General features: G+C 40.6%; 1 protein-coding gene across 2 annotated transcripts; it reads left to right on the forward strand.

The window, feature by feature from the left end:
* Positions 1-281: 281 nt before the first annotated feature.
* Positions 282-9,277, forward strand: pax9 (paired box 9). 2 transcript variants are annotated; one of them, XM_042501455.2, is made up of 4 exons: positions 282-454; positions 1,063-1,677; positions 4,213-4,352; positions 8,132-9,277. In XM_042501455.2, the coding sequence occupies exons 1-4, from the start codon at positions 451-453 to the stop codon at positions 8,387-8,389; spliced, it is 1,017 nt and encodes a 338-aa protein (XP_042357389.1). In that variant the 5' UTR covers positions 282-450; the 3' UTR covers positions 8,390-9,277. The 2 variants fall into 2 exon arrangements, with proteins under 2 accessions (XP_042357389.1, XP_087943463.1); XM_088087337.1 differs by lacking the exon at positions 4,213-4,352.
* Positions 9,278-12,684: the final 3,407 nt, after the last annotated feature.

Raw genomic sequence — 12,684 nt, forward strand, 5'->3', positions numbered from 1 at the left:
AAATCTTGATATCGCTTTCTGCTCATCATATCTGTCTCAATAACAAACGCATTCATGGTGGCATATCCCCAGCTATGCTTTCTGACGGGAGAGAGCAAGACGAGGAGGAGGACAAGAGGTGGAGGGGGATCTCTGTGGACCTGTCATGTCAAACTTTTCCACCAATCGCAGCGCGGCTCTGAGCAATCTCCAAACTCCATTGGAGAGCCGAGCCAATCAGCGCGGGAGCAGCGCTGGAAGTCCAGCCTCCTAATTTCTCCAGATTGAAATGTAAGCCTGTCTCCAGCGCCGTCAGGAAACAGATCGAGAATTTTGTCCCTCTTGTGCCTTTATCGCGCAACAAGACTTTCTTGGACGCGGTTTTGGACAGTGGACACGCTGGACGCGGAGCAGGACCCACGCAGAAGGCACAAAGCGGACACCGTGTTTTTCGTTTGCGGCTTTAACACGATGGGTGAGTTCAGTGTTGGATCGGGTTGTTTTTTTTTCTTGTCAGGGATGCAGCGAACGGTCCAACGGGGTAAGGTGTGAAAATGAAGCGAGATATCGTCTGTTTGGGGTGTTTAATGCGCCAGTTTAGCTGTTAATCCAGTGGGAAGACACCAGTAGAGTGATTTGTAGGATGTGTCTGTTACGCACGAGTTTTGACATTCATGTGAAGTTTAGCTCGCGTGCACGACAGCTATCAGTCAGCTGTTGGTTGGTACTTTTCATCCACACATTATACGCAAGTCAAAGTGATACATTTGTATTTTAGAGTGCAAACTTTTCTGTTGAAACGGTTAAAGCGTAAAAATTGTGCATGTGCATAATTTTAAACCAGCTATTAAGACGAATATAAGTGTTTTGGATACATAGTTCTCTTAAAAATGATTAAAACGTGTTAGAAGTGGATCAAAAACACGGTTTAATAGTTAAATGTTTAAATATTTCATTTTAAAGGCCTACCATTATGTGTTTGGTAATATCAGGCCTCTTTAAAGCCGTCTGCGGTGGGCCGCTGTTACCTAATCGCTGTCTCATTGTTCTGCCCGTTTGTGTGTTTGTTTTTGACACCATCAGAGCCAGCCTTCGGTGAGGTGAACCAGCTCGGCGGAGTCTTCGTGAACGGCAGGCCGCTCCCCAACGCCATCCGGCTCCGGATAGTGGAGCTGGCCCAGCTCGGGATTCGACCCTGTGACATCAGCAGGCAGCTGCGCGTCTCCCACGGCTGCGTCAGCAAGATCCTGGCCCGCTACAACGAGACTGGCTCCATCCTCCCAGGGGCCATCGGAGGCAGCAAGCCGCGCGTCACCACACCCACCGTGGTCAAGCACATACGGACATACAAGCAGCGAGACCCGGGGATTTTTGCCTGGGAGATCCGGGACAGGCTACTCGCCGACGGGGTTTGCGACAAGTTCAATCTGCCCTCCGTCAGCTCCATCAGTCGGATCCTGCGCAACAAGATCGGGAATCTGTCCCAGCAGAGCCAGTACGAGTCGGGCAAGCAGGCGCCTCACCCACCGCCACAACCGACGATACCCTACAACCACTTATACTCATACCCGACGTCCAAAGTGCCCACTCCCCCTGGCATGCCCACTCTACCCGGACACATGGCCATGCACAGGATATGGCCCTCCTCGCACTCTGTGACAGATATTCTGGGGATACGGTCTATTACAGAGCAACAAAGTAAGCTGCATGGAGGGCGGTTGCATTTGTTTATTGCACTACATTTAAACAACTTTTGAAGAGGGTTTCGCGCGCAGTGTGTGTTGGAGAGAGAAAGTGGAGTATTTGTTTTTGTAGGCCTCCAAAATTGGGATGTTATACACTCACAGGCCTCCACACTGTAAAATCTGACAAGTTGATTTTATTTTTCTAAAAAAAATATAGGAAACCGTTTGTATATAACTATTAGTCTCCGTTTTGTTTACTTCATATCTAACTGTTAAGTTCACTTAAAATGTAGTTATATTTACCTAATTTTGTGAAGTTGTTGCAACTTAAAAACAACAAGTTTAATTAAATCAACCTCTCTGCGTTTTAGCAAGTTTTCTGTGCTGTATATCTGTTTTGTGCTGGTTGCAAATTAGGCGATCATAATTGTATTTTCTTAAATAGACTATATCTTATTGGTACGTCTAGTCAAAATTTAGCTTTATTTACTTAATTTTGTGACATTGTTGCAACTTAAAAATAACAGGTGGAATTAACTTGTTCTCCCTAAGTGTTTGCAACTTTATTAAACCAAGTTATTCTGACCTAACTTGATCTGAGGATTTTGCTGAAGATGAGGTCAGGAGATCTGCAAGTATGTTTTGTTAACAGACAAATATGCAACAAGCAGAATACAGATTTATAGCACAGTAAACAGAAAGAACAAGGTAATTCCACCTGTCATTTTAAAGTTGCAACAACTTCATAAAATTCAGTCAATGTAGCTAAATGTTGAGGAAACTCAACAATTAGATATAAACATATTTTAAGATTAATAGTATTATTTATGCTCCTTTTTCATTCGGTTTCCAAGACTTTTTTAAGCGGGATCAACTTGTCAGATTTCACAGAGTGGAGAGAGCTTAAATGCCATTTGACCTGCCGGCTGATATTGATTTGAAAGGGAGGCAGGTCAGTCCAGAAACAGATGGTCCGGCTTGCAGTAATAATTAAGAGGCGGATGTGGAATATTAGAGGGACAGCGGAGGGGAGGGCGGTGAGATGAAGTGCATCAAAATGAGGTGTGCTGAATGTCTGCCACGACTTGGAGCCAGACATTTTGTGCACTGTAGATTCAGGCCCAAAAAGCGCCAAACAGCTCACTTTAGTGCGGTTTTTGTGCTGTTTGTCGTATATGTGTCACATGCAGGTAGGCCCAGATAGCGCTGGCGCGCACTCAACAAGACCACAACTGTTTTGGAAACAGTGAAACAGGATCCGGCATAAATCAGTGTTAATGGTCGGCTCGGTGTTGTGAAAGGGATTTTTTTTCTGAGGGCTTGTTTTCCAGTGGCAGGAAGGGAAGTGCTGTCAGTCCATTGCGAGCAGTCCTGCTGTCAGGATTCATGGCTGCCATGCACACAAAACACGCCCCGGCCAAGCGAAAACCCCAAAACTCGGGCAATCTAAACAAGAAAAACGCAACGCAGGTATCCGAGAGAAATCACTCGACAGGAATGTGTTTTGAGAAGCTGCCTTTATAAACAATTTGTGCATTTTGAAATTCTTTGCACATGTTAGCAGCAGGTTTTTCAGCGTTTCAGTTTTAGTTTGGAGAGGTGAGAGCTCCTTTGCACCAATTTAAAAACGGATAAGAAATTTACATGAAATATCAGCTAAAAATCTAAACACTATGTGCAGGATTATTATTCCTAAACTATTGATTTTACTTAGCTCAAAGCTCTTTAATTTGGCGCGCATGCGGGCACACACTGATTTAAACGCACAGGCTGCAGAGTAAACTGCTGAGAGTTAAACATCAAAAATACAAATAGGCCTATGTATTTTTTAAAATCCCTTTATCGAGTTTGGTGGACTCGCTCTCTCCAGTGTAAACTTTGGGGACTGTGTTTAATATAATATCCATCACGCACCAAAGGAGGGAGACGGTGAAGGTAAATCTAATTTGTCCCCCGACAGGAAGACGCTTTGGTGGGCTGAAATGTCCCTGACCCACCAGAGAGTCAACTCACTTCTGTCCATCTTCAGCTTTCTAGGATCAATTTCACTCAGTTTAAACACGTTTATTTTAAGAAAAGTGTAAAAAATATGAAGGATATTTTCATTTTTTTTCTCAAAGTGTAATGTTTTAGCCAAAATCTTGCAGAAAATGTTGAGGCCTGGTCACGCTTATTGATTAATTCTTTTAAAATGACTAAAGAGAAAATATGTCATATTTTAAGATTTTAAATCACTTACAGATCATTAGAAAATGTTTCAGATGCAAATTTCCTGTTAAACACAAAACTGATATTTTTGTTTAGCTCTTCGAGAATAGAAACGTTTACGTACACTGAAAGTCAATTGGATATATGCGCTATCTGTGCGCATAATGCCAAATACTCGTGCTTTACTGCAAAATGTCACAAAGTTTTTGTTCTTATGCAACCTGCGCCTGATGGTGCATGAGTAGCAGCGGCCTGTGCGGGTCTATTTTTCCCTTAATCTTAAAAATCTCCTTTCTGACTTTCCTTCTCCTCTCTTCTCTATGTCTCTTTTGCCCCCCAGTTAGTGACAGTCCATCCTTTCCCAGCGCCAAACTAGAGGAATGGAGCGCTATAAACAGGACTAATTTCCCACCAGCAAGCTCTCCACTAATCAATGGCGTGGATAAACCGCATTTAGAACCTGACGCAAAATACACACAGGTAAAAAGAAAATGGACATCTCATTTTTGTATAACCTAAAATGCAACTTTAGTGAAGAATATATCCAAATTTATGGCAAACTGGCTTAACTGAACTCTTGAGTATTTCACAATATTTCAATAATTACGTGGGTTGGAAATTCCACATCTTTAATGCGCTCCTTCTGTTGGCTAGTTGGTAATGGTGCTTTTAATAACATCTTATTATTTTTTAATATTTCTGTACTTCCTGAAGGTCCTGCTGCTGGTCAGTGCTATTACGAATCACATGATTTAACATTTAAAGAGTTTTGGACAGCCTCCTCTTGATATGTTAGGTTTTTAAAATTAATTGTAGCGTCTTTAACACCCATAAAATAAGAGTCAGCAAACTAATATAGTCTGTTTTCAGTTTCCTGGGAAATTATTCTAACATAGGCCTACAGTATTTTAATGGATTTGTGTCACAGCTGCGGTTTGAGACAAAACATTGAACTGCAAAAAAAATATTAATTTATCTTTTGTTCAGTTTTTTGCGATAAAATGCAGCAGCTAATATTTGTCTAAAACAACTGTCGCGCAGGCCTAACATTCAGGCACATTATTTATTATTATGCCAAATGTTAAAGTCGATAAATAGACGTGAAATATCCATACCCAAAATAAAGCACGTCGAATTTCACATACATTTATGATAATTGAAAATACGTGATTTTCCCCTAATTTTAAAGAACTCGTCCTGCGACTTATTTGTATTAATTTAATTTATTATTTTAATTTAGGTTTTTATAATTTTCTTTTTTAATAAAAGAATAATTTGAGTATTCTATGTACTTTTATTAATTTATTTATTTTTTTCTAGATAAAGTAATAAATGAAGGGCCATGAAGACCATGTGTGCGCGCATGCGTCCTTGTTCTGTTTTAGTTTGGCAGAGAGAAAAACCCCCAAAACAATTTCATGCCGCATCATTTATTTTGCCACTTTCTAACAGGGGGGAGTTTTCATGCTCGTTACGCAGAGCACAGGGCCGATCTGTGAGATTAGCAGAAGACAGAGCACTGAAGTGGACACACTGACTGTCTGAGCGGTTAAAACCGACTGTACAAAAACAGAAGTGAGCCATTAAAGGCAGAAAATAACAACTCTATAAATTACAGAGTTTATTGCAAGAAAAACAAAGCATGGTGAAGTGAGCAGTGTTCCACCATGAGACTGAAGGATTTAGCGAGTCTTTGTGCAGGCAGCTGCTGCAGCTCTGATCTAATGTTAAAGAGATCTGCGTTTGTGTTTGTGAGAGAAACTCAGTAAAAGATGAGAGGTGTCATGCAAGGAGCTGAAAACGCTCTCAGATTGAAGTCCATTTGGTTCCTATTTTCAAAACAAGGGGTCACGTTTTCCACATTTTTCTGACAACTAAAGGCCTAACTCTTAAATTCTCCTTAAGGCTGAGTGCCAATGCAAAGTTAATTCAAATTGAGCGACATCATTTGGGCCTGAATCACACACACTGATTTCTGTTTTAGGCCAGAGGCTGCACTTTCTAACATGTGGCCTATAGGCGCACTTTGCAGGGCAGATGCACCCGTGGGACGCTCAGGTTTTTCTCTAGAAGAAGAGGAGCATCATTAAAGTAGATTTAAGGTTAAGTCACCAGCTCAGTGCGCGCGGCGGCTCGGAGCTGGTTGAGTTCATCTTTCGATTAAAACTTTCAGTAAAATCTATTTTTCTTAATAATAAATAATTAGATAGATACTATTTAATACAGTTCCACGCCAGATTAACGCGATTTTAAATAGTCTTAATGATTTATTCGAAATATAAACAATGGGATCAGAGCGTGACAAAGTGAATTCGTTTGAGTTATAATTATTTGGATGAATGGCGCCAATGCCTTTAGTCACTATTTAATCTTACCTGTTTTAAACAATATGATTTCAAAAAGGCATGAAAACATCCACACATGCGTCATTATTAAGCTATTTTTATCAACAAAAGGGAAATCGTTTTTAAATTATTATTTTAAAATTATTTAGTATAATTTATTATTAGATTTATTATTATTATTTAAATTATGCATTTTTTGTTTTTGTTGGACTGATAAATGTTATCGATATACAAGTATCAAATAAAACACACAACTCTAAGATATACCTATACAGTTTTTGAGAATACACAAGTATATTCTCTTAAATTGTGGACAAAATAACACCCAAAAGATGCAATCTGATGCAGTAAGACATAAACACACCCTTTGTAAACCCTATAATTTTTGTTCAATTTGTAACAGACAGGTGTTGCTTCAACTTTGTGGCCTTAGGCGTAGATTGTTTTGGGGGGTAGCAGTGGATGTGCATTTGTCCCCCACAATGAATAATAAAAGTAGTAGTAGGACTTTTATTTTGACAAATTAAAGACATTTCTTTCATGAATTGATGTAAAAGAGGAAAAAATGAATGAAACAATTTTTACTAAAATGAAGAAAATTAGATGTTTGACACTCAAAATTAGCCGGGGGAGGATGTCCAAATGCCCACTTTCCGTATGTGTACCCCCCAAAATGTTGCAACAACAGCTACGCCCTTGTCTGTGGTCATATCTGAGGCTGCAGTGCTCTTGCAGTGGATGTATTATACTGAAAGGTGTTTCCTGTTATTTTGTGGGCCCTATATATTGTATAGGTACTGTAGCTGTTGATGTGTTTTTCATTAGGGGAAGATGTGATCTTAAGTCTTAGTTAAACATTTTTCCAATTAATTTAAATGGCAAAACATCATTTTAAACACAGTTTGAAGCCTGTGTGGCTCTTTGTGAAATAAACCTTAGTGTCGTTGAGCCAAGTGAAGACACACAAACACCCAGACAGGCACCCACAAACACCAACAGACACCCACAGCCACCCGACACAGACCCACAGACACCCACAGAACGAGCTTTCTCTCTATAGTTATGTTTTATAATCCCCACAAATGTCAGCTTAGAGTGTAATTTTTTATATCTATTTTTAAAGAAGACTCGGCGACTCTGCCAGTCAGTAAAAACAAGTCACAGAAACAGAACAAAAAAAAAAAAAGATCCCATTTTTAGAAATAATTCTCAGTAGTTGCAGACCACCCAGGAACAGAAATTCGGCCTCCCTGCTGAAATGCTTTGGTGAATTCCTCAAGTTAAGTCCTGTCACCGTGCCAGAAAGGCAAAGCCCATTCATGCTCCGAACCCTCGCCTCATTCTCTATCATATTTCCCCTCTTCCTGCCCTTTCACTCTCAATCTCTCGTGACATCTGTTTTGTGGCGCCCCCTCCCAACCACCCTGTCTCCCATCGTCTGACGTGGTATATCAACGCCCGCCGGAGCAAACGTCCACTCTCTGGGTAGAAAACAAGTCCCGCAGACAGACGGGCAATCACGCATGTATGGTTTTTATCCATGTTTAATATGTTCCAGGGGCATGAGAGCGCATAATTGATCATTCATACTTTCATCAAAATTGGGAAAATGGGTTTTTTATGTGGTGGCTGTGAAGTTTGAATGTAAGTTTCTGCTGTTTATAATTCAATCATTTCTCCTTCAGCTTTTTTCCATTAGAGCTCAGATGCTCGTGTGTGCCTACCTGAGCTGGGGGGTCACCTAATATAGCCAAAAAAAAAAAAAAAAGCTTTTCTTGAGCAGCAAATAGTTTCTTTTTTTTTAAAATTCTGGGGAAAACCACAGAGTGAAAATCACCAAATATGATTTCTACACAGAGGAGGGGCCACAAAACAGACATCTAACATTGATTTTTATGTCTCTTTCGTCCCCAGACGCCGAATGGATTGCCCACAGTGAACAGCTATGTCACAGCACCCAGCATCCCTCCCTACCACCCTCCCACCACCCAAGTGTCACCCTACATGGGGTACAGCGCCACCACGTCGGCTTATGTGACCGGAGCCACATGGCAGCCGGCCAGTGGCAGTGCTCTATCTCCCCACAACTGTGACATCGCCACCCCTCTGGCCTTCAAGAGCATGACAGCCAACCGGGATGCCATCCACCCGGTCACCGCCTCGGCGCTGTGAAGTCAGACTGATGAGGAGGGAGAGGAGAGGAGCAGGGGAGTGAGTGAGAGACGGCGAGGACAGGAGACACCAAGTCTGTCCCCTGTGGCTTCGTTTCATTCCCACTGCCTCCTTTCTATGAAGGACTCGGCCCCAGGAGCCATCCCTCCTCCTGCGCCTCCTCACAGTCAGACCAAAGACACACGAGGAATAAAGGCGACTTTTAGCACAAACTTGTTGTCTGAAAGAACTTGCAGGACAGACAGGTGTACTGAAGGACTGATGTATGACTGCTCCTCCATCCATCAACACAATTCCTCTCAGATTCTTTACTGCACACTTCTGCAAATGTCTTTGGGCAAAATGGGGTAACGTATAACTTCATAAGCAAAGAAGAGGGGGAAAACTTTGCATTAGTGTTTCAGGGTGCTTAATAATTGCTTTTTTTTTTATATGTTTGTATGCCTTTTTGTGTTTATGTTTTGATAAAAGTCTTAATGGAGCATTGTTTTCCCACTTCTCTAAAAGTGTAGCCCCTGCAGGAGCTCCACAGAGAAGTTTATTTATTAGATTAAGGTACGTTGAATGAAGTGCAATTAGCCTAACAGACAGCATGGGGGTCTCCACGCACGTTTAGACAAATTGGCATTGGTCTGATGTTGGAGTCTAGAGCATAACAATTGACAAATGTTGCACAATGAAATTGAATGTATCTTATTAAATTGTTTGGCTGTTATTGGAGTTTGCAGGTTGTTTTGGGGGAGCCTAGTTTTTAATATGGGGATAAATATTTCCTCTTGCCTTCTGTTCGTGTAGCTAACTTGAGGTAAATCCGGGGTGTTATCGCCTGCCAGCCTGTTTTACATGAGCAGGAAACTGCTTTTCATAAAATATATGTGCTCGCTCACACACAGGCCTGTATTTTCTATTACCAAGCGTCGCGGCTCACTAGGAAGGTTCATCAGAAGCGTTTTGAGCGCACACACCACATAAAGCAAATTCTTTTAAAATTGTTTTAGTCATCAAAATAACCTCACGTCACTTAATAAAGCCCTTTCCATTTTCATAAACATTTATGCCTGAATATTTGCTCCCTACTAAAAAAATATACAGTTTAAATAAATTAAATGATGGATTTTTACATATATCTCGTCCTACAAAATACATATATAAATAAAATTTATTTTGCACAATTTCCTCAAATAAATTTAGGATATAAAGAAAGGGTCTTCAATGTTTTTGACACCTGAAAGACAGATAGAGCAGTGACCTCCATACGTATAACATCGGGCTGCATAGTAAACTGGGCCCACATTATTGTGTAGGGCACTGATACTCAATTTACAGCCTGCAGGCCAAATTTGAGCCCCGATGGGTGCCAGGTGGGTTCACAATCATTTTCTAATTCAAAATAAAAATAAGTGATTTTGTACTTTTAATGTAAATAAGGTGTCCTGGTGCACAAAAGTATCAAATTAGAGCTTTCTTTTAATCAAAAAATGTGGCAAGGGAGAAAATTGAATGTCCTCAAATCCTAAAAACGTCCCTGCATACACTATACTTATTATGGGCTGCTGTGATTGGCTCCCCTGGACTTCTGGCATTTTGCATTAAGTGGCCCTCAGGCAAAGCAAGTAGAGAATCCCTGGTATAGGGCCTAAAATGCAACGTATAAACATACGTTTATACCAAGAGTCTTCAACAGGGGGTCCGTGACCCATAGGGGATCCTTAGAGCTAAAGCAGGGTGGCCACCAAATTTTATTTTTTAAAGTTCACATCTAAAAATACACCTAAACACGAACCCAACAGATTATCAGCAACAAGGAATTGGCCTATTCAAAAAAGAAAAAGAAAAATTTAATTTACAGAACACAATCTTAATGTTACCTATAAATCTGAATCAAATGAAGCAATGATGTAAAAATATATAAATCAGTCAGTAATTATTGTTTTTAATATCTTAGCATTGTATGCACTATATATTACTGTAAAAGACTATTTGTTTTAACATAAAAAAGTGTCCAGACTGCCTTACAATTTTAAGTTGCCTGAATTTGAGAAGACAAGTTGAGGTAATTTTGCAATAATTCATGAAAAGTTTATTTTCTGCAGTGTATAAAAGTATGTTTTTACATGGCACTTTGGGCCCTACATATTAATGTAACCCCTGTTTATTTTGCAACTCAGTATTATCTGTGTAGTAGAGTCCTGCTCCCTCTCTATTTCAGTTTAGGGCTCTGCAACCTGAAAAACATTGAAGACTCCTTCTTTATATGGTGCATAAAATACCAAGCGATTAAATTAATAATTACTGATAGATTCATATATTTATACATCATGAATTCATGGATAACATTTGGCCTATTATCAGTTTTGTGTACTGTAAATTAAATATTTGTTTTCATGAATAGGTTGATTTATCTTTGCCAATAATATGTATATTTTCAGACGTAAACTTTAAAAAAAAATTATCAAACAAAAAAGTGGTGGTCCCCCTGCATTAACTCCAAGAACCCACCCGGGGTCACGGACCCCTTGTTGAAGACCCATGGTATAAAGCATAAATTTTAAGTTGAAAATTAAGTTTTAAAAATATAAAATATTGTGGTATTACAGACATACAGAGACCTATTTTCCAATCTCAATCTTAAAATAAAAACAAAAAACAAAGTTGCCTTCAGTAGATATCTCATAAGGGAGTGGTGTGATTTTGGGAATCTCTGCTGTTCTTTATAAATCAAAGCAAAGGTCTAATGTCATGCATTATAATTGTAAGCCATAAAGAATTTTTTCAGCTGGATTTAGGCGTGTGTAAAACACAGTAAATTAGAAAATCGCTGTTGCATTAAAATTCAAGATCTGTGAGCCGAAGACTCCCAGACTCCCGGGGTGAGGTGGAGTCCGTCCATGTGCATTTTGGGAGCCACAAATAGGCTCATTGGCCTGCGGTCTCCAAGGTCATCAGACATGTGACCCAAACACGAACCTTCGGCAGCCACAAAAAGGCCCTAACAGGGCTTGTCAGGGCCGACTCAACGTGTTCATTACAAAAGAAAACGCGCACAGCCCGGCTGACAAATGACATGTTTGCAAAATGATGCAAAAATACTTTCTGAAAGTTTGGAGGGGGCAAAGTGTGGTGTAATAAATTGCGGCAAACCCTGTCTAGCCCTGCAGAGATTTAAACAAACTCTGGCGTGGACATGAAGTTGTAGATTAATAACTTGATAAAGTTGTTCACCTGTTTTTTTTTATATAGCATTACCTGCTGCTGAGGCCCTGTGTTTCCAGTCCTCCTGTGTTATAAACAGTCCCTCCATACGACAGTGTCAACAGTCCTTCCCATGCAGGGGCTGATTTGACTTGGAAAGCACTCTTCCCCGCATCCAGTGGTCACGGACCGTTGCTCAGGGATCGTAGTGTTTCTTTGACCGTATGTGAACCACATCACAGGGACGTGATGATCATACACTCGCTGTACCAGCCAGCCCTCACGGCCACCCCCTTTACCATCCACCATCCATCACGTACAGTAAATGATGGTTAACTCTCTGAGTGACATGAAAAAGTCGTTACATGCTCTTCTTTTGTTGTTTTTTTTCCTTCTCTACCTCAGCCTGCACATAACAAGACCAAACAACTTTTCCTTTCAACTCAGCTACATGAACCGAGCACAGCCTTGTTAGCCTCTGACTCATGCAACAAAATTAAAATGTGGTCGTCTTAATTGACACCAGTATTTAAAAAATAGGAACAGTGTGTTTTCTAGACAGGAGAAAAAGCTTCTCGAAAGTCTAATCATCCCCACTCTTGTACTCTAATGTTGGTCAGCTTTAAGGAGGCGAGGGTCTCAAAAGGCGCAGTTTCAAAAATAAGGGGCAGACACGTGTTTATAATTAATGAGTCTGACTTCAGTGTCATATGGTTATCTTTACTTCTCCACATGCAATCAGACACAAGACAGCCATTTGCAGGGTAACACAGAGCAGAGTTCTGGGTGAATATGGCGCTTCATGCGTGCTCCTGCTCAATGCACATTTCTAAAAGAGGTTGACAACAGCCAGAATGTTTTCTTAATGCCTTAAAACAGCAACGTCGAGCACACAGGTGAGTAAAACCTCTTGAAAAGAAAAACTGGGCTCGGAAAATCACAACATGTCTGGTTCCGTGTCTTTGGTATGTGCGGACGCGGCTCCAGTGTCCAATCACACGGACATGAATCACTGCTTTTTACATTCTAATTTATATTAATCATTAAACACAGGGGGACAGACAGGTACGGCCATGTCCAAATCGCAGGCTTGTCAACGTGGA

Source organism: Plectropomus leopardus, chromosome 14 (genome assembly GCF_026936395.1).
Source record: "Plectropomus leopardus strain MGB_pleo_1.0 chromosome 14, ASM2693639v1, whole genome shotgun sequence".
NCBI lineage: Eukaryota > Metazoa > Chordata > Actinopteri > Perciformes > Serranidae > Plectropomus > Plectropomus leopardus.

Excerpts from the sequence above, each read along its gene's own strand:
- pax9 (XM_042501455.2), top strand. Across the intron at positions 1,678-4,212 it reads GTCTATTACAGAGCAACAAA|TTAGTGACAGTCCATCCTTT; the intron begins GTAAGCTGCATG and ends TTTGCCCCCCAG. Across the intron at positions 4,353-8,131 it reads CTGACGCAAAATACACACAG|ACGCCGAATGGATTGCCCAC; the intron begins GTAAAAAGAAAA and ends TTTCGTCCCCAG.